Source organism: Athene noctua, chromosome 20 (genome assembly GCF_965140245.1).
Source record: "Athene noctua chromosome 20, bAthNoc1.hap1.1, whole genome shotgun sequence".
Classification (NCBI taxonomy): Eukaryota; Metazoa; Chordata; class Aves; order Strigiformes; family Strigidae; genus Athene; species Athene noctua.
Window position 1 is genome coordinate 6,074,541 of NC_134056.1, and position 22,850 is coordinate 6,097,390.

Below are 22,850 nucleotides of genomic sequence, written 5' to 3' on the forward strand. Positions count from 1 at the left end.
CTACCCTTAAATTGTATCTGGTCACAACGGTTCGAAGCACCAGCTCCTTGTCCTCCCTCAGATGGCAAGCTGACACCAAGGCCTGTGGAAGGAGGTCACCACGCTGGCCAGGAGCAACAAGCCCTGGCTGTGCCTGCTTTCCTTCCCCGAGACTGCAAGGCCACAAGAACCAGGGCTATGCGAAATGCTTCCAGTCACTGGAGACTCGGTCCACAAACTACCACAGAAATTCAGCTTACAAAACTGAACGAGGCGCTGGGCACGTACACACAGAGCTGCAGTATGTGGAGGGCTTTCAGCTCAAGGCAAGGCACCTCAGTGAACCCTGACATGGGCCACTGACAAAAGTTTTTCCACACAAGGCTTTTGTGATTTGGCCCAGTATCCATGATGTAGATGTTAACGGCTGCAAATGGAAGTCAGGCACGGGGAAACGCAGACTTTGGAAGCAGCTCGGTTGCTAGTTCCAAAGCAGAAAATGAGATGCATTGAACTTCTTTCTGGTCAATCTTTATTTTACGCATTTGTGTGACAGCAGGAAAACCAAGTTACACAGACCATCCTGATTTGTATGTACCTTGCTTCTCTTCAAATACTCTTTGTTGTTCTTTTAATAAAGTTTAAAAAAATACTGAAAAAAATCTATTTGTACATCTGAACATGAACTGAGGAACAGGGTATTTACAGGCCACCAAAACCCCTTGAACTGGACCTTGCTGTACACAGCCAAGTCTTTTAAAGTTCTTTTGGAGGCCATTTACTAAATGAATTCAAAGCGACATTGTACAAGGTGCCCTAAAGCTGCTTAATGACACAAGAGGATCTAGAATTAATTATTAATAGTTACTAAAGGGAAAGGGAAGCTATTTAGACCCATACTCTGTTTTGACAGAACAGGTACCAGCCCAGCACTCCAGTATCCTAGCTACAAGATGAAGTGCTTTGGATAAAGTGGAGGTTGGGCTCTACTTTATTACACAGAGAGCAGAACACTGAGTGAAATCCCACAGGGAAATATTTATTAAGAACTGTCCTTACTACAGGATTGCTGCAGTCAAAACATAAAGGGGTTCTTGAGCCAGTCAACCTACAAGGAGTGACTCTTTTCTCAGCCACTTCCTTCCAGTACCAGCACTTTACGCTTAAGTATCTCAGTATTTTTCTTAAATCCTACTCCAGCCACTTGCAAGTACATACCACATGCAGTTCTTACAGGATCATTGCTATATCCAAGCAAGAAACAAGGGGAAAAATACACAGCTTCCCAATATTGCTAAGTGAAGTGATTAATAAGCTGAGAACAGCATCACACCCAGCGGCTACAAGAAGATTAATCCAATTTAGAACAATGTTTCCCAGCAAATCAACCCCAGGGAACACAAGGAAACATTGGTCAAGTGCCTCTGGGCAGCACCACCTCAGTTTTCATGAAACATTCAGGTTACTGAAGGTACACACAAGGTCACTGGTTTCAGACAGTGTAAGTGCCATTTCAAATATCACTGTACCTTCCATCTACTGCAGATCACAGCTCCATGCTCTTTTTATACAGGTGAAAAATCGGGAAAACATTTTATGATTGAATTGGAGGTCGTAACACAGAATCAATAAAACACATTTGCTTTAAAGAAACAGTAGTCTATTAGCAATCATGACAGGTCAAACTGAAGGAGACAAACCAGGCAGACTGAAGGAGGAAGGATTTCCTTCCCTTCAATACCTGCTCTACTATCCTTTTTTTTTTTTTCTTTTTTAATAACTAAGCAACTTCAGTTCTCAGAGCTCAACAGAACATACAAATATCCAATATTTGCTTCAAATGCAGACAGGTGATTTTCAGACAGACAACAAAAAACCCTCCTTCCTTGTCAATGTGATTGTCACTGGCCAAACTGCATTTCTCTTAGAGGTGCATACTGTAAGGAAAAAAAGACTTAACACGCTAAAAATCTTCCATTGGACTTTCACCAAGTGTGCTCACTGGAGTGGTTAGGACATGCCCTTTCATGGCTAGAAGGAATGTTACAGTGCTTAAGGATACATGGCGGATGCACACTCTTTCTAGCATGAGTCCACTTAGCTTAGAAAAATACCTCTTCCACATTACTAGCTCCAAGACAAAATACTGCAATGCAGCAAATTTTTACAACATGCTCCCAGGGTATGCCAGCATGGAAATCCAGGAACAGGGCACTCAGCTGGAGAGAAACACTGAACAATGCGCTGCACAGATCATGACATGCTGAGTTAGATGACAACATGAAAGAGCATCTTAATAGGACAGCATGTGGCTTCTTCAAGTCGAACTGCTACATTTTGAGCAAGCAGCAGCAACGTTCCAGATGACCCCATTATGTCTTGCTTTCTTTTAGTATGTCTCTTGATGAGCCATCAAGGAAAACAGTTCCAAGCTTGAAGAATGCAAGAGTCTGGCAGTTGCATTGCAAGGTTTCCTCTGGAAGACAGCTTGCTGAACAGTTACAGCAGGAAGGAGTGCACCGATGCCATTTGCATGTCATCATCAACAGGGATTTATTGGGGCATAATCTGCATTACAACTGAAGACTGAACCAACCTCATTTTTTGACTGCAGAGGGTGCCGAGTACTCTGTTGCGGCAACAAATGTGAATGCATTCAAAACTGTTCATTCTGAATTGCACCAGACCTGCTCTTTCAGGACTCCTGTCCTTACACCACGGTGTACTCGCAGGGTGATTGCTTTAGTTGCTTACTTCAGTAAAAGGCAGACAGGAGAGTAAGGCTGCATACCAAAACAACCTGTAAACCCACAAGCAGCTCTTCTGCTTTCCCTCCCTGTGAAAGACAGAGCTTCCTCCCAGCCAGCCAGCCAGCCAGCCGTCAGCTTTGAAAGGCAAGCACTGCGATTATCCTGCCTGGTGAGCTCTAAGCTGCTGCATTTCACTAGAACAGTCACGCACTTGCCAGTCCCACAGACGTGGGCTCCCCTGGAGGGCAGAGGAGGGGGTAGCCCTCCCTTTGATGCCTTTCGGTGCAGCACACACTGTGCTGCGAGGGGAGCACAACTGCAGCCACCTTCCCATCCTCCAACACCCCAATCACTGTCCAATCCATCTCATAACCCTGGCAGGGCAAATTTTTTGACCTGTTTTGAGGAACTCCACCAGAGAAAGGGGAAATTCACTTTGGAATTTGCCGCAGTAAGAACCTTCTATCACTCTGCTTTTTGACTTGTACATCCACATTTTCCTAACTAACGCTTCAGTCTGACTAGTCACTGGTGTCCTGGTGTTTAGCATCCTGCATTAAGTGCCAGCTGAAGTTGGTTGTACAGCTGACTGCTGAAGCTCAGGTCAGAACTTGGAAAAAGCCCTTCTAAAAACACTTTCAGAGTACTGTTGTGTCTTTTCATGCCGAGACGAAAAGAAATCACCCTTTTTTTGGCCTTTGACTAGTAAGCCAGGGACTTGGCAGATAAGCCTACGCTATACGCAACTTTAGCGAAAAAGTGCATCTAAAAGAAACCTGAGACTAAGGTAAAAGCGCTTGCCAAACCGGCAGCTCTGCTGACGCTGAGGTATGGAACAGGCAGCTGTCTGGAGCCCGCTCAGCACATGCTGGATCCCAGCACAGCCCCTCATGTTTTGGGGTGAAATGCCACACCCAGCAGAATTCCACATCTCATTCGCAAAAAGGTATTAACAGGTTCTGAAATAGCATCATGTCTGGATTAACACTGTTCTTGCACTTGTGTTCCTGACAGCAGACCCTCATCCCTTACATACTTCAGCACCAACAGACTTCAAGGCTCCAGTGAGTGACTACTCTGAACAAAGTTAACAGCCTGTTTGAGTAGCCCTTTGGATGCAGACAGTGACACTTCCACAGGGACAGAGTAACTGTGCAGAGTGAAAGGATGGATTTTGAGTACTGTATGTAACTGTATGATGAACTGGGACTGCCTATGTTTGTTTATAGTCCAATTTCCCACACCTCAGCTACTTAGTATGCAGATTTAAGATACAGAAGGTCTAAAAGATACAGAAGGTTTAAAAAGATCCTTAAGATACAAAAGGTCTAAGAGGCTCAGGGATCACCTAACAGCCTTTCTAGTCATGTAGGCTCTGTTTCCACTAAAATTATAATCACTGCAAGACAATGACAGCATAAGTCAAACTATCACTGCTATGATTACTATGCAGTTAAAGCTGAGGAGGGAAACACAGAAGAGGACTCTGTACCCAGAGAAGAGGTTCTTCTCATGCTTTATCAGAAGAGAAACCAGTTGCAGGTATCAAAGCAGGTAGATTCATTTCTACTGTTTTCAAGATGCACAGAACCAATATCTGGTAAAAGAAGTGGCAACCAGAGATAACAATGCTGCTCTTCAAACAGCAAGTCTTGGTACAGACTGCTCATTTAATTAGGAGTTTTACAATCCCTGGTCAAGACTGAGGAAAAAGTGGTTCCAGGTTCCAAAGAAAGTCCCCCTTCTAAACATAAAGAATAAAAAAAAAAAAATAGTGGCTAGTAGTCCTCTCATCAGCTGTGCCCCAGAGACATAGTCCCTTCAGTCAAAAAGTAATTCCTAAATGAGCTTGTAGAAGATGCTGGCACATCCGAAGCTCTGTGATGATGCCTGTCCCTGTCACCCTGACAGAAGCACTTTGCTCAACAGCACCATATGTCAATGTCTCTACATGAGTATTAAGGCTTCAATGGGTCAGTGAGTTATACTCAATTTATTTTTCTTAAAGCTTATCCTCATTACATCAGTGAACCACTTCTGTCCTCCCCCAAATTAACAATCATTTGCTATGCCTTGCTACTATGACTACAGGCACCAGCTTGCCTTACTAACAAGAGTACTACAGGTAAAACGCACACGGCATTTGTAACATGACTCTAAAGACTCCACTGCAAGTTTGCAGCTAACAGTCAAGACTTCTCATATTCCCCTGCACTGAGGCTTCAGTAATCATCATCTTTCCTGACAAAAAACCATTTAGGATTGGGAGCTGCAGTTGCCTGGTTTTGGTGGCAATACCATTTTGAGCAGTTCAGCTCATCTCAAGCAGCAGTTATCACTGATCCTACATAGCCAGAGATACACAAGTAGCCATCCAGAGAGACTAAGGAACTCAGGATAATGGTGAACCACAGATTTGTGCTGCAGTACGTTTGCTAGACAGATTTCCCCTGGAGATTCTGGTACTGTTTATACTGTGCCAGAAAGGAGTCTCTTGAAATACCTTGAAAACACTTGATAAAGCAGATCAGAGTGCTCTGGGTCACAGCTTGACATTAAATGTTTAAGATAGCATGGCAGACCCTAAAAAGCAAGCATCAGTCTTAAACCTCTTGTGTACTTCTTGCCATGTGGGTGTGAATCAGGAGCAACTCCATGAACAGTAGAGAATTTACATTAATGATTATTGCACTATGGGCTAGTGCTTTTGATGGAGAACACTCGCTTGCCTCCTGTATAGCACTGTATCTGAAAACATGACATGTTCAAGTGGATACCTGCATGGGTAAGACAAGAAGATACTCATCAGCTTTCCCAGCGATGCGAGTAGTGGCAGAAGTTATATGATGCAGTACGCCATTTAGTCTCTCAAATAACTGCTGTTGCTTCTATTCATCTGTTTTGCAATGTTTTGTCCAAGCCAAAAGAAAAGTTTATAAAAAGAAAAAAACAATACTTACATCTCTTATCTTCTTTTCCCACCTTCTGACACGCTTTGTAATTCCCAGCATACATGTTACATAGCAAGTGTGTGTGTATATATATATGGGCATTATAAAAAATATATACTTTTACATACACACTAAAGGTCTCTCTTCACATTAGCATTACACATTCTGAAGAACGCAACTGCAAACAGTTCTGAATACCTAACTGATCCAGAAAGGGGAAAAAGGATTAAGCTACCCAAAATCCCTAGGAAAGCTTCACGCTCCTTGCAGGTACCAAGAGATCCCAATTTCTTATGATCTGAGGAATAGTTACATTTCTGCACAGCTTTGCTCCCCCTAGGCACACCCCACTCTGCAGTTTCAGTGTTGGGAAGTGCTAGTTGCTCCCTTTCCACTGAGAGTAATATTAATAAATTAAAAAAGTTTATTGGAAAGTGCTGCCTTAGTCCAGTCCATCATGCCGTGCTTTCCCACTCGCCCTGTGGCTCTGCTGAACCATTCACCACTTTCTTAACCTTCTTCATGCCCTCCATTACTCCAGAAGTTGTCACCCTGGAAGAGAAGGGAGAAACATCAGAGAACAGAAGTGGAACTGTAACATCCATTTCTCCAATACCCCATACTTGTCTGTGTCCTGTGCATATCAAACAAGATTTCTCAAGGGTCTCTTTACCAAGATCTGGCAGTCTTGATGTTTGGTCTCTCCCATCACTACCTTTTGCAGGTCAGGTATCATCTTGGACACAACACTGATGGGAGTTGGGAGCAAGGCCACTGTCCTTGAGAGCCTCAAGTCCCTCCTCATCTATCATTAAACTAAGCCAGCAAACAATACTTGCTCATATTTGAAAGACAGTGGTTAAACACCTGAAAAAGAAGGTGGTTAAACAGTTAAACCAGGTGTTTATTTGCTAAAGTTTGAGCAGCTTGCTTAAAAACTGTTTTGCTATACAGCTGAATACTCTTAATTCTGTGCATTAAATACTTTCTTCTGCATTTGCAATGCTCTTAATAGGTACAACGTATTATACAAATGCAGAGTGGACAGTGCCCCAAATGAACCTTATTAGCTTAATGCACACCAACTCCTCTTAATATCAAAATTACTCTATGAACAGCAACACAACTGAAGAGAGGTCATCCTTTTTATACCATCCAAGTCTGGATTTGTCACAGCAATCTCACCATTGAGCTATAAAGCCTCATAATACCGTTCAAACATTAGGCAGACTGTACTGTTTGTCCAGCCAGAACAGCACCACTCCTCTCACAACTACCTTCACTATCCAACAAGCTCTTCAGCCCAGCAGCTTTCTCTCACTATACAAAACAGGCTATTCACATGCACAAGACATTTGCTTTATTCTTTTGCACAATATGATTCTCATTCAATGCAGGTATTTTTTCCCTATGACTGTACTACAAAGGTTATTTTGGATGCTGAAAGTAAGAGTGACATAGCTCAACGCATTCACAAGGGATGCCTGGAAGCATACATAAACCTGTCCTGTTCAAAGGTGCCACTTCAGCCTTTGTGTGCTTTCACCTCCTGTTTACCATGGACGAATACTTTATTTGATCAGTCTAGCTAACAACATTTTCACAGTATCACTCAGGAGAAGTAATCTTCAGATACATTCTTCTGACAACGCTCTTAGTTCCACATTAGATATCAGCTTCTGTTCATGTACTGTAAAAATAATTTACTCAAACTGGTGTGTTCAGTGACTCTCTAGCAGTGGCAGTACTGGGATGGTCCGTGGTTCAGACACTTTAGAGTGGGCCTAGATGAGCTTGTGTTTAAGGGAATAGGGAAAAGGTCAGAAGAGTACAGATCAAATAGCAACTTTATTCTCTGTTTAAATTTAAAAAAAAAAAAAAGAAGGGAGAAAAGTAAACAGGATGCTTAAAGGAGAAAGATGGAATTAGTAAACAGCAAACATTTGCCCGGAAGAGATCACATCAAGCTTATCAGCACAGAGAACATGTAGATCTCGTGTAAGTTCTCCCTGTTGACAAAAGTTTTCCCACTGTCATGTATGCATAACTAATTGGAAAAGCATGTATTGAGGTGTACTTAATGGTTTCCTGTCAAAAATGACAGAATATTGAGTGTGGTTCCAGAGAGCTCTGTTCTGGCCTCACTTCTATTCAGTATTTTCAGTAATTACCTGGGTAATGGAACAGAGAATTCGCTCATTAAGTCTGCAGAAGACACTAAGAGCTACATATTTGAGAACAGAACTAGAATACAGAAAGATTCTGGCAAATTGAAGTAATGGTCTGAAAAATAGGGGACAATGCAGCAAGACAGCTACAAAGTTTACTTTTTAGAAATAATAAAGTTTGCAATTACAGAATGAGTATCAACTCTTCAGGGAGGGGCTGGACAACAGACTACAAACCAAAACTGAGCAGCTAACATAGCAATGCAACAGCAGACTTACTGGGATATATAAATAGGTGTTTTACACATACACGACACCAAAGTGGTCCTAACACTTGACTCACAGCTAGTAAGATCCCACCTGGCGCACAGCCCAGATTTTAGCACTGCACTCTAAAACAATTACAAACCCACTGCACACCAAGATGATGACAAAAGCGATGAGAAGTTATGGCTAAGAGGGAATGAGCCACTTCCCACATTTGTGGAGGGACAGGACAAACAGCTATATACAGAAATTGCAACTGGGTCACGTAACGTCATTTATTACCAGAGAGGCCATTTATTGTCTCCCCCCTTGCAATGACAGCAGAGAACTAGGAGAGATTTTGGGGTGCCTTCCTCAACAGCAAAAGCTGAAGACCATCTGATGAGCACTGACCTTGTCTTATGACAAGTGTATGGCATAGCTCTTGAGTCCTCATCTTCTCAGACTGTTCGTGTATAATGAGCAATTCCTTTCCCTCTCAAAAAAAATCAGTGAACACGTTTTAGTGCCTGGTAAAATAAGGGTATCGGCATTAAGACCAAGCACACTGCAATTCTCATTCTAGTCCTCTGAGCAGTCTCAGGACTTCAGCTCTGACCTGCAATACTGCAAGTAAATGCTCCTCACCTACTGTTTGCTGAACTGCATTTCTAGCCCACAAACTAGCAGTAGTTAAAATGCAACAGATCCTTCTCACTAAGCCATCTCTCTCCAGAGAGTTTTTGTGGCTGCCAGAGGGATGCCCATCACAAATGAGGCACTAAGGGAGTTCCCTGAACACTTCACTGCACACTGGTACGTGCTGTGGAAACCTCAAGAGTTTTCATTTCCCCCCTCCCTGCATTGTATCCAGGGCATCAAGGAATGGCTAAACATTCAGAAGCATCTTCAGCCCTTCACAGCAGCAGATCTCAGCTGTCTTTTCTCCTGTTTTTTTTGTTTTGTAGTCCAACAAGAAACACTGCAATAACAGCAGCAGCCAGCTTTTACAAGCTACTGCAAACCAGGGTGAAAACTGATTAGCCATTGAGCAAAACAGCTGATCTCTGCATGGGAAAGATGGGTTAGGTGAAGAAAATCACATCTAATGGAGAGCATCATGAATCAATCTGCCATAAAGCACAACCTGAGATAAAGCAGAAAAAAAAAAGCAACCAACCAGGACTTCCAAGTCTCAGCACAGAATAGGTCACCTCATGATACAGTGACAAACTCCAGATCACAAGGCATAAGCAAAGGTAGGTCAGTGTTACCACAACAGTTCGCTATGTTGAGGTTGCTTTGGGTGTTAAGGAAAAACAGTTAGTCTCCACACACTAAGATGGATTTACCAAATTGATAACAAAGCCATTAATGGCTTTCCCTGCAATTCCTCCTCCAGTGGAGGATGGACCTATGAACTTTTTCCACCACGATCTGCAGAAGAGCACTTCGGTACTTAACATCTAAAGCAAACTTACAGAGCTAATGAAATAACTTACTGCAAGAGTAAAATACACCAAAACAGCCTCTTTTCCCCTTCTGCACCCCCGCCCTGTCTACTGTACTGTTTATATTTTTATGTTCATGCCCCAGAAATGGCATTAGGACTGGAAGCCTGACAACTCCTTCTGCCAAGTGTGGCTGCACCTTTTCAAACAGAGTACTTTAATCTAACAAACTGTCAGCGACAAGCCCACATACTGACAGAACGGGCTCAAGAGGCTGCCCAGCATGGAATACACAGAAAGCCACTTTGTAGATGATGAATGGCGATCGACCTTACTTGAAAAAGAACAGACTGGTCCTTAGTTCAGGTTTAGTCACTCTCCTCTTCACCAGGACAACTTCTGTTGAGGCTGGTATAACTGAAGACAAAGTCCTGTAACATTTGTGGATGCTTTCTCCCAAGATAATGGCATGCTAGTTCAAAGGTAACTTGTAATAAGTTTTTTCCTGTTCCTGATTTACATTTTATTGTTGAGTTACAAGAATTTACAAAGGGAGGATTTGTGCCTTATGTTGCTTTTGTCAGACACCTAGCCTTTGGATTTTTCTTGAAGCTTTGCAGATTTCTACACTGTCCTTAACAATATTTACATTTACTGCCACACTGAGCTTTGTATAGTTTGCACTGCATGAAAACATGCATAAGCTAGAGGACTACACTTAAAATGTCCTATTTTCTGCTGGAAGACAATCAAGCCTGGAAAATAGGTTTGATGACCTCACAGCCCTCCCCTCTGTTGGCTCATAGAAATGTTGAGTCTGAGGAAACTGAATGCTTCTGAAGCAAATGTTTTAAAGAGCCCGATTTTAACAAAAACCCTTTGGGAGAGGGAAGTAACCATAAAACCTGGCAATAAGACATGGTAGAATACTGTGAAGTTTGAAGTTTGCAGGCTTTTAACTTCTGCCATAGCCTCTGAAGACAAGTGGGTATTCATCACATGAAAGACAAAACACACTCATGCAGTGGTTAGTCAGGATGCTGTCAGGCACTTAGTCACTTGCTCAAATAAGCCTTGGTATTTTTCCCCCACAGAAACAACATTTAATATTTATAAAAGCAAAAATAGGACCAGCAAGACCAAGTCAACAAGAAATTTGCACTTGCATTGCAGTGCTTCACCTGTCACAGAATATGTATACACCCTGCTTTTCAAATACGTGCAAACTTAACCTCCCTAATGCAGCTGGGGAAGGGAGAACAGGACACTTAAAGATTATACCCTGCCAAGTGCCCAAATGGAGTAAGTCTTCTGGTGAATCAGATGAGAAAAATTTCAAGCAAGGCTAAGAGGAACAACCCACAAGGCCCAACAATGGAAACTCCCAAGGCAAAGAGGAAAATGCCTTACTAGGAAAAGGCTCACAAGGAATTCCAATCCTCGAGTCGCTAGTAATGCGTGTTTCACTATGGCGAGATGTAAATCACTGAATTAGTTCATTAAACTTTCTCCAGCTTATTTCTAGCAGATTGTCCTAAATTTAGCTGCTTCTCCAATTTACTAAAACTACTAAACGTGAAAAGGTGCCATATTTTTCCTGGGATTTTTAGGACTAAAAATTCATTAAACATGTAATTCAAAGTTAAAATCCACTCTGACAGACAAAAAGGAAAAAAAAACTCGTTTCTGTACTCAAATCCTGCCACATCTTCCAGTTCAGACAGTGCCTTCCTAAGGTGGATGTTCAGCTTCCAAAGTGAACCCAGCTTCTTTAATAAACCATTTAAAGACTTCTAAGTGATACTGATTTTAAGGTCACTACCCACGAGTTGGATTCCACTTGCAACAATGACAGATTTTATGGACCCAAAGCAAAAATAGCTAAGCATTTAGAAAGATCTTTGTTACAAGAGATACTTCTGACAAATTAAACTCCTTGCATGACATTTCAGGTTGGATTCTATCTCAAGTCTCCTTGTAGAAATTCCCCATTAAGATCCATTTCTTTGAGATAACTGAGGGCAAACATATTCTGACCTTTTTTGCCCCCTCAATAAAAATTTAAGTGTTGATTTGTTTCACCCAAGATCAGGTAAAGGAGATTTTCCAACCTGGAAAAACTCTAAGGAGCAAGCTTCTGAGCCTGTACCTGAATTGCAATTATGCATGAAATGTGTAACTACTAAAGAAATTAGGTTTGCTCTGCTCCTATTAAGGCAAGACAGTCTGTGGCAATTACAGCTGTATTCAACATGTCTAGAATGCTGAATTTCTTAGGGCAGTTTCTATTATAGATTCCAAAAATGCCACTTATTTTTCAAGTCCTCAGAAAACCACTGCAAAGAAAGTGATAGAGACTTAGGCTGAGCCCTTGTATTGGGTTTGCATGGCAAAGTTTTAGTAGCAGAGCAGTTACAGGTTCTGTGAGGAGCTGCTAGAAGCTTCCCCTACGTGCAACAGGGCCAACCAGCCTGCTCTGAGAGCCACCACTGGCCAAGGCTGAGCCCATCAGCATCGGCACCTATCTAAGAAGGGGAAAAAGTTACTGCACAATGGCAAGTGCAGCCGGAGAATGAAAGATAAACAACCCTGCAGACAGCCAGGTCAGTGAAGGAGGGGAGAAGGTGCTCCAGCCGCTGGAGCAGAGATTCCCCTGTAGCCTGTCAAGATGACCACGGGGAGGCAGGTTGTCCCCTGCAGCCCAAGGAGAGTAACAGTGGAGCAGATACCCACCTGAAGCCCAGGGAGGAGTGAAGTTAAACCTGGGAAGAAGGAAATGGTGGGGGGGAAAGGGGTTTTAAAATTTGGGTTTATTTCTCATTACGCTAACTCCAATTTGATTGGTAATAAAACAAATTCTTCCCCGTTGAGTCTGTTCTATTCATGATGGTAACTGGTGAGTGATCTCTCCCTGTCCTTGTACCAGGAGCCTTTTGTTTTCTCTCCGCTGTCTGGTTGAGGAAGGGGAATGACACAGCAGCTTTGGTGGGCACCTGCCATACAGCCAGGGTCAGCTCCCCACAGACCTACTTGATAATTTCTCCAGGCTAACTCAGGTCCTGCTGCCTTTGTGGTACCTCATGGTTTAGCAGCAAGGAATAAAACAGGGAAGAGTACTGGTAAAAATCCATCTCCTTAGCTCAGTGTTACTCAGAATAAAATTCTGCAAAAGCTACAGGCTGGACAACAAGGTAGAAGGGACCTTAACACCACGCTCATTTACATTCTCTAGATTGATAGTTCATTTTTATTATTGGTTTAGTTGCTTGGGCTTTTTTAAATACGAAGCATTAATGACAACCTGTAAAGTTTGTTGGTGTTCAGCAACATAGATTAAACACAAAAGCTTTTTCACTTGCTATTTTCACAGGTGTCTTCTTGCCCCATGAAAAGCTTTACCAGCTTATTCCACACTACTGCAACATCCAGCTCAGAGGCTCCTATGAGTATCACAAATCTCTGTTAGTTTAACACACACCAAGTAGACACTCATCTTGAAACGTGTGGGCAGATCCTAATCTTTCTCAAAAGAGGATTTAGAGAGAGTAAACTGTTTTTAAACATTACTTTTCTCAAATCAAGTGTAGAGGTAAAAAAAGTGGGGGAGGTGTTCTTACACAGCTTCCATCTCCAAGTCATCCTCATCGTCTTGAGAAAGCTGTAGGTAAGGGTTGTCTGATGCTGGACGGAACTTGTACCCAGTGAGGACAAAGAACACAAGTGTGGCCATTTCATCCAGCAGCTGCAAGTGAAAACACAAAATTGGAAGTTCAATCCTGTAAGGCTTCACATGGTCATGAAACATTTATCCTCATTCATAAGGTTCAAGGTTTAATGGCCAAGAAGCCTGTGCCATAGGAGAAATAACAAAGCAATTCCTGTCCTGTTACCATTACTCCCAGGCTAAAGGCTGTCAAGCCCTTTGTTCTTTCATCTCTCCCTGTCACTTTAAATACAGTTACAGTTCTAGCCATCACTCCAGTGCTTTTAAATAACTATGGCAAGACTTGGCTTTTAAATGATGGGGGTAAAAAAAAAATCATCTCTACATTGTTTGATATTTTCAACAGTTAATGTATTCCAAAGACTCCCTGCACAGTTACTTGGATTATATGTTAAGAAACCAAGTATTTAAAAGTCACTAGGCAAATAAAACCTGTAGATGGAAGAGCAAAAGCCTATTTCACTGGCTCCCTGGGGCCTCAATTACACTGGGCAAACCTGACTCATTTTTTTCTCCTTTGTATGTTCTTGATTAATTTCCTTCAGACATTTTTAAATTGAAAGACTAAAAATCAATAATGCAATTACTTTCAGACATCTCATGTATAATCCAGCAGCCTTGCTGGACAAACATAGAACTAAAAATATATTCCTGCCACCTTAAGCAGAGCAGTGATAAAAATCAGGAGGAGACAGGGTGCAGTACTGTGCTTCGAGATGTTCTACTACAACATGGGGAAAAAAAACTTATGGAATTTTTTTTGGTGCAGTCATATTTAAGGAAAAAGAAAAAAAATAATCAAGGAATAGATGTATTTTCCTTTGGTGGCATATACCTGGTACAGCCATTTCCACTGGAATGGAACAGCAATCTTTATGAGAATTGCAATGATCCGTGTGAAGTAAATGTAACACACAATCTGGGAAGGAAGAAGAGAAAGCATGATGAGAACAACAGCAGAATCCTTATAGGACCTCTTTTTCCAGAGAAATAGCTCAAGCAATTCCCAGACAACTCATTATGTCAGACTAGCCTTATCATGCTCCTCAACAAACATGGAAGATATAGGCTGAGGGCTCTACTGCTTGTTGAACATCCAAATGACTCAAGCTATTGCTAACATATTTAAATCACAGAAGGAAATACTTTAAGTATTGGGATTTTGTAGAACTTGAACAATCATGACTGTAATTTATTAGTCTTACCACTTAAGAGTCTGAAATGAGGCCGTTGGAAATCATTAAGAAGCCTATGCTCTCTTGGGAGGCATGCTCATGGCTCCCACTGACTTAATCAGAAACTGCACACATGCATCTTAAGGCACCATTTGGTCCCAAGTTTAATTTTTAGCAAGTTTACAGTACGTTATTCAAGCCCATCAATTCAACTGGCAGCTCAAGCTGTCTCCAGAGAAAAATCACTAAGTGTTACAAATAGCTGGAACCAATTTCAAGATAGACAGAAGGATTCAACCCCTAGGAAAAGAAAGGAAGTTGTTTTGAGGATTGTAATCCAATTGACCAAGATGCCAAAGCACAGCACTGCCACAGACTAAGAACATCTCCACCACATCTACCAGCTATAGTAGCTTCCAACAAGTAATCCATCAAAAGGCTTGAACAGCTTCTAAGTGCTCTGTATGTGTGGGTACAGGTGTTTTACTTACCATAACATAGTAATGTCTGAAAAGCTTCAGCTTTGCTAGGTTAATGGCAGCTATCAAGAAAACACAAGAGTCCATCACAAAAGTGTTAAAATTAGACAGTTTCTTTTGATGCTCGTTGTCTGCAAGGTAGGCAAGTAGTCAAAAACTAAGGTAATCCCAGACTGGAAGGGTTTGTCCCACCACCCAGTGGGCGCTCTGAGGAGTGCCAGTCTGGTTTGTCTGTGCACTGGACAACTCCTAGGCTGGGGTGAATGCTCTCTAAAGGCAACTTAGTGAGATCCCTTTTACACTAAATTGTGTCTGCACACCCTCAGCAATATAAAACCTTCTTTTAATACTTACCTGTATGTAGCCAACTACTGTCATCTCAATCCTGCAAGAGGGTCCATGTGCAACTTGGCAACATGTCCTAGAAAATTTCTATCTCTTCTCAAGTACTTCCTGACCTGCTCTGTGCCTTCAGCTGACCTAAGTGACTTTGAGGTAATCACAGCTCCAGGAACCACTGCATCTTGTTGAACAGCAGAAGTATTTTAACATCTAAGTAGTATCCTCTATCATTCATGGCTCAGTCACAACTTAGAAGTGAAACGGGAAGTCATACTGACTAGTTCTCATAGCAAACGTGTGTTTCAGTCAAACCGTGTAAGCGAAGGCCCCAGGCTAACCTGTGCTTATTGGACAGATTACATCAGCTCTTGAGGAACACAGCAGATATTCATGTGAACGAGCAGAGGTCACCAACAGATGGAACAGCTGTCAACTCTGGTTTGAGAATCAGGTGCAGCGGGATTACAAATTCAGACTCCTGATGCTTTTGTGACAACAGCAGAGGCAAAGAGTCCAAAATATGTTGACAGCATACAGAGGTGAAATTTAGAGCAAGTGAACACAAGCTGACAGAAAAGTAGTGCCACCATATATACTGGTATTCCCTCCAAGCCCTCATTCTCATGTGCTTAAATTCACACCTATACTCCCTCACAGAAGTCATCCACTGCAAAAAGCTTATTTATTAAAGGTTGCACGTATTTGCACTTCGTATTTCCTAGGTTCACAAAACACAGGATTATACATCAGGAAGAGGAGGTCTAATAGCTACCAAAGAAATGTTTCACTTCCTGTGACCAAAAAATAGCAGCTTTTCTTATGAAAAGGTAAATGTCAAATACATTACCCAAAGTAAACTGTTCTGGGTTCCCACTACATAAGCTACAGTAAAGACAGACAATGCTCTGTATAAACCTACTTTGTATAATCTAGAGATCAAGACTCACTTTGAAAAACTTATCTTTAGTGTTCCAGAAGAACCACTGAAAGCTACAGACTTGGAGACAGATATAAACCCTCCTCCAGCAGACGTACTGTGACAACAGTACCTGACTTACACAAAGCATAAACTGACTGACAGGTAGATAAAACTAAGCTAAGAGCAGTTTTGATTTAGTGCTGACTAGTGGTTTCTACACATTTCCAGATGGTATGTGTAACTTTTGACAGAGCACAGGGCATGTCAGTAAGAGAAAACAGAGCCAGAGCTCAAGAAGAAAAAAACAAGCCTTATTTGTGAAGGAACACAAAGTTTGTTTCCATGCAACTAAAGCTTATACTGTGCAACACTCATCTAACTGGTGATCAGATAGGGCTGGCTTTGGGCAGGACTGTGCTCATGGGGGCAATCTTACAGCACAGTATGTCAGAAAAACACTTGCTCTCAGTTTTGGGAGGATGCTCCCTTCCAGACTGCAATATGAAACACCGAACACAGAATAGCATCTACTTCACAATACACAGTTCTGGACCCCAGAAAGCAATGCCCAAGCTCTAGACTTGCATCTGTAGCGTAGCAGCAATGAAGCACAGAGCACTTCACTGGGCAACAGATGGCAAGACTTGGAACAGTGAGAACAAGTATCTAACTAAATCCTTGGTAGCTAAATCAGCCCTGAGACAGTGGCTTGGCTACTTCTCCCTCATTTCCATCCCTCACAAAAGCTAGTTTCCCTACACTTAAATAGCAAAAACTTATGATTTTCATCGGTCTAGTGCTCCTCCAGATAACCTAATGTTAAAAGCTTTTCATAACACAGTTGGAGAAAGATTAAAGCATGTAAATATGCAGGACAAGCTCATTAAATCATGAAGCAGGAAAGCAATATTGTCTTATTTAAAGTAGAGCTACATTAAGTGTGACCATGAAGATCTTGTGATTTACCACATACCAGTTTGTACACAGAAGGATCTATTTTGAACTCAACGCATTCATCTTCAAGAACTGCCACCAACTGGTGCAATGACAGGCCATGAGAATTACCAGGCTTTGTAGTTAAAGGAACACCAACTCAACAGCTGTGATTCAAACTGCCAGTCCATCAGTGCTTTACAGTCAACAACTGAGTGAGCTGGGGAGTCATTTCTGTTGGATTCATGCAGTGCATAAGAGGAAAGGACAGTGAAGCCAAAGATCTGGCTGCCAACTGAAGTGTCACAATGCCACCTCTGCCAGCTGACAGAGCACAGCTCGAGATCTCACCTACTCATCATGATAATCAATACCAAAGAGGTTGGCACATCCCAATATCTAGAATGGCTGAGTGTGGGAAAGAAGGGTGATGGGAGGAAAAAAAGACAGCCACAGAAGGACTGAAGAGCCACCTCTGGAAGTTGGCTTGCTTATTTATCACAACTAGGTGCTCTCCTCTACCTGCCTCAACTTCAGGAATACTTCACTATGAGATACTGAAGTCAATATTAATGCACGTCTACAAAATTCTGCCAGTTTTTTTAAACAGCTCAAAGTTACAGCACACACTGTTCTGGAGAAAGTCTAAAATCATCATTGCTTGGCATCAGCAGCCTGTGAATTGCTTTTTCACAGGCTGAATGTGCTCCAAGCAGTAACACTTGAGTCTTGCTATGCTGGACACTAAGACTTCGATTCACCTTTGCCTGGCAGTCCAGACACTGGCAGCAACACTTGCACGGAGAGACGCAAGGCCAGCAGCTGCCACTTACAACCTGAATCACTTGCAGCCCCAACCTGTAAAGCTGTGATAACACAGCAGCAATCACAGCATGCAGTAAAGGATGGGTAAATTTATGTTTCGAGTATAACCATTCTTCAAGGAACAGTACTTAACGGCAGAGGGCGGGGGGAAGTACAGACTTTCTACCAAAGGTTTTACAAATTAATTAATACTTGCATTCCATCTCTTTCATAGAGCAATTAAAAAGATAAAAGCCATCCTCTAAGAAAGGTTTATAACTTCTATACCTTGCTTCCCTCAGTTTCCCCTCTCTATCACCATTTACTTCAACAGCTTGTGCCTGCAATAGCCTGATCTGCATCTATTAAAACACCGCATACCATGGTATTTTGATAATCAGTCTGATTGCTCCCTGTGCTCATTTCAAATACTAAGACAGACTATAAGACTAAAAAGTCAGACCATCCACTACAGCCTTGTGCACCACCAGACAATAGCTTTTTGATGAATAAATCTGACATTTTTAGAATATGTATGCAATAAAAATAAGAGGACTGCAACTGAGGGCACATGGAGCTCAAGTCCAGACAATATGGTATGCAAGGGCAAACTATAATGCATCTTGAGTGATCATGCTGAAGTATAGATAAGAATATTTCTACAGTGCTTTGCGTGCTGTACTAACTCTGGTGCATTTGACATGCAATCTGTGCCATTACGAAATAGTAAATGGAAGATTTCTGTTCTCCCCCAGAATGAAGGCACACATGTAGATCTAGACCTCAAAAAGCAACTCCAGGAGTAACTCTGAGGAGAATGGCCCTACAATCTCTACAGCACTCTGCTTAAAAGCATTCCTATGTTAGAAAGAGGTCAAGCAAACAGATAAAACTGTCACTCAAGAGAAAGCAGCACAGACTAGTTAATCTTGAATATTCTGAAACATATTAGCCATTTGGCACAAAAGTTGCCCACCTGGGTCAGAAAGAAGTCCAAAGTACAAGATAAGCAATGTATCTCCAACATGTAATTGCTACATCAACCCTGGACAGCTATCCAGGGTGCCTGGAAGTGGTACACTAGCACATAATAGGCCTATTTCAGCGCTCAACATTTCCCAGCTCACCAGTGTTAGCCACTCAGGTCTCAACACTTCGATCATTAAGCTTTATCTCAAGGTTTGAGATGCCCATGTACTGCCTGGAACATGTTTACCCCTGCTCTACGCCCTCCTCCTCGCTGGAGGGCTGCGGAGGTGTTTCAGCATGGGTCTCCACAGAGCCATCGCCTCCAGCGTCTGCTGAGCTCAGCTAAGCAGAGGGTGTTCTGCACCACGCAGGAGCCTCTTTGTCACAGCATTTTCATGGTACAGAAGCAGGAAGACACTGAATACAGCAAATGGTTTTTCCTGACATGGGGGCAAGCATGAGAGCATTAATCATCATTTGCCCACTGCACAGCACACAAGGAATGTTGCCTGGGAGCTACACACTGCAACGTATTTCCCCTAATTCTGCTGCCAACTATGACATGCTGCATTGCTTCAGGAAAAAAGCTAACTGTTCGTGATCAGACTGCACCGAGTTTCGCATCTCTTGTCACACACACAGAGGTACAAGCAGAACAAAAACTGCAGTGGTGTTTCCAGCCCTCCATTCCTCCCTCAAACAACAGATGATATGATACACAAGAGTGAGTTATGAGACTTGAGAGGTCCAGTGACCAAGAACTGAGATTCAAACAAAAATAAGCAAGTTTACTACAACATACTCCCTCTGTCTTTTCTCATGATACCTGTAAACAAGGTAGTGGTAGTTGAGCAGCTGTCCAGCACAATTCTAGCTCTGTTTGCAAGACTCATTTCCTTAAATCTGCAGATATTTGTTATGCAAATCTAGAAGTGGACAGAGAGCACAGGCTCCCGCCTGACAGAAGATACAGTGACAGACCAAAGAGCTGCAGCTATGCACTTGCTTCAGTCTGGAGGTGGCGACTTTAAAAGGGCAAGAGAAAAGCTTCTAAAAATGGGATGTCTACACGCGCTGCTGTGCAAGGTAAAGAAGCCTGTGTAGGTCAGATATTTTGCTTTAAAGATCATCTTCAAGGGTAAAAAGAAAACAACCAGGCAGCTCAAACTCAGCTGTATCACTGTACCATGCCTACTCTTCACTAACAATCCACAGCATCTGTGCATATAAGGTCTCCCTGGATAATTATGGCTTTAGACCTATTCCTCTAGATTTCCCACTTTAGAAAATCATCTTTAAAAAAAAAAAAACATAATCAAGTTTAAATGACCATTAGCTAGTGACTCCAAATCATTGCTTGTTAAAAAAAAGCCTTTTTAATAATTGTACATTGCTAATACAAAGGCCTATGGCAAGCACAGCTGTAACAGACTACAAGACTAGTAGTCTGACCAGCCTTCTGCTTCATTTCTAGTCTAGTCACACTGCAGTCATGGCTGCACTTGACCCAAGGGAGTGCTATCTAATAAACAGGTCGTGAAGTAGCTGGAAAAGGACAAGATAGACAGACATTCGGGAAACACCACCAGGATAATGAGCTGTGAAGACCTAGATTTGTTAGTTCCAAAACATACAAGGAAGCAAAAATTACCTTAGGTCTTTCTCACCAGTGAGAAGGTGACCAGAAAACTCAGCACCAAGAAAAACAGCTATTGAATTTATAACATATAGTTCCCAAAGACACCCTACAAATTAATGAAGTCTGTGTGAGAGAATAGGAAAAGCAGCCTTTGAGGTAATACTAGACAATAAATCCTAGCAAGCAATAGGCAGTCCAACCAGAACTGTCTGCACAAGACTGTCAGCTCTAACCACAAGCCAGGCAGTGCAGCAGTTAAACCACTTAGGAAAGGATCCCGTATTTTTCATCACTTCAGGAAAAAACTATCTTCATCTGTGCAAAAAAATTGCTGGTGATTTTAGAGTTAACACTGGTCTTATTTTTCTCATGAGAAGCTAAGACTCTGTGCAGCACCTCTGCAGAACAGGACCTCCAAGGGAAGCCTACAGAGTTAAGAGCATGTGGTTCTAGTCAAAACTATGTAAGTCTAACATGACCGGTTTTACCTTACTAGTGCAACGATATCACTTTTAGTTTTCTCAACCAGGCACACTAGTAGCACGACATCATTAGGCAACGTTCTGCTTCTGGCATCACATTACCATTCTCTTGCTCCGCATGGGCTCCTATCAACAGCCTCTAAATACTCTAATCCCATCGTATTTCACAAGTGAGTCCCAGCACTGTGGCCATCCTGGTCACAATCTGGTGCCTGTTTCCTCTGAAAATTTTTTTCCTTAGCTTCTTTTATTATTAGTGTAGCATAACACAGCTGCTATGTTCCTCTCAACACACAATTACTGAACTTGCAGGATCTGCACAACCAGATGGTAACATCAGTAGGTAAAGTGGTGTAGCAGCAGTAGGTGATCCACAAGCAACATTCAAGATAGAGTGCCATTACCTGTGGAGAACACCACAAAAAACAGGACTAAAGACAGTCCTTAGGATCTATTGTGTCTAGTACTGACTAGCTATAAAGACACAACCATTTTTTCCATATCACCATTTTCTTTTACCTCTGTTATACACTAGAACTCATCCTTCAGAACTGCTTGGTTTTACTCAGATCCAGATTCCACCCATGACGATGATGACTGGACAGGTCCAGCCTTTATGCTGAACATCCTTGATGTTGGCCACCTCTTCTCTCCCTCCCTCAATGTTAAGCAAACTCCATAGCACCATCTTGTGATAAGAACCATTAAGTGCAAGGTAGGCACGGGACGATCACCCGAGGCCACACAGATCTAGAGGTTTTGTGTCTCAGTTTCCGGCACTAGCTGCTGAGTGCTCAGTGTAGGAACACTCACAGACTGTGCTGCCACCCAACAGTTCCACCTCAGTTACAGGAAAGCTGACCTATTTGCAGCCACACACGGTGGGTTCAGCTAAGAAAAAGGTCTTACATACATGAAGTCCTCAGTTCAGAAGAGACTGCTTCAAGGAGTATCTAAATTTAAGCAGACTTTAACAGTAAGAATACTCCAGAATATATGCTCACTGGGCAAGGTAAAACAAATTAATCAGTGAATGTCACTAAACCCATGTGAACACACTGATGAGAAAGCTACCCTAATAACATTCATGTTACATTATCAACACTAACCTCTTTCACAATGGTTTATATTAGAAATAAATATTTTTCCCCCGTTTAGGTTTTGGTTTTTTCCTCTGTGTGTCTATGGTTGTTTGGGGTTTTTTTAAACAGCTTGGAATCCCCCCCCAAAAAAAGAGATGGGCTCATCTTAAGTATTGTTTCAGTTTAACAGATGGCAAAAAAAGACCTAATCTTTGGTCTGCAGAGCTGAGTTCAGAACCCAGCTTTACACTTCACCTACTATACTAGAGGCAATCTGCACTGAAATGGCTGGAAGACGTACCCAGACCTAAGAGGCCATCTGCAGAAGGGAGAGACAGGAGTTAAGGGATAAGACTGTTGGCAACATCCTTTCAGCCCAAAGGACCTTCTACAAATACAGTTTTCAAGAAGAGTAAGCCATCAATGACAGAACACTGAAATGGCTGCCTGCTTCCAAGGAAGCCAGCGCTATGCTCCATGACTTGCATCTGCAGCCAACTGAGGAACTAACGCAGAAGAAGTGAGTGGATAAGGCAGGAAAAGCACACACTACAGTAGATATATTTGGGTTGGCTTTCCATCCATCATCTCATTTTCACTGCTACAATAGACATAACTCAACTTCACACAAGCAGTCCTTTAAGCTGCTGTACAAACATGGACAAGTCATGAACTGGGTTACACTGAATGCCAATTTATGGACAGTTTCATAATGAGGTTTGTTTCCCTCTATTCTGGCAGGAACAGGTCTCTGCAA

General features: G+C 42.2%; 1 protein-coding gene across 2 annotated transcripts in view; it reads right to left on the reverse strand.

Moving 5' to 3' along the window:
- Window positions 1–502: 502 nt before the first annotated feature.
- The window catches only part of GPR107 (G protein-coupled receptor 107), a 40,863-nt gene continuing 18,515 nt past the window's right edge, over window positions 503–22,850 (reverse strand). For both annotated transcript variants that reach the window (XM_074924140.1, XM_074924141.1), the window contains exons 15-18: window positions 14,936–14,985; window positions 14,105–14,188; window positions 13,163–13,287; window positions 503–6,232 (exon numbers count right to left, since the gene is read on the reverse strand). In XM_074924140.1, coding sequence (XP_074780241.1) covers window positions 6,136–6,232; window positions 13,163–13,287; window positions 14,105–14,188; window positions 14,936–14,985 — 356 coding nt within the window. In that variant the 3' untranslated portion in view covers window positions 503–6,135. The remainder of the gene's footprint in view (window positions 6,233–13,162; window positions 13,288–14,104; window positions 14,189–14,935; window positions 14,986–22,850) is intronic.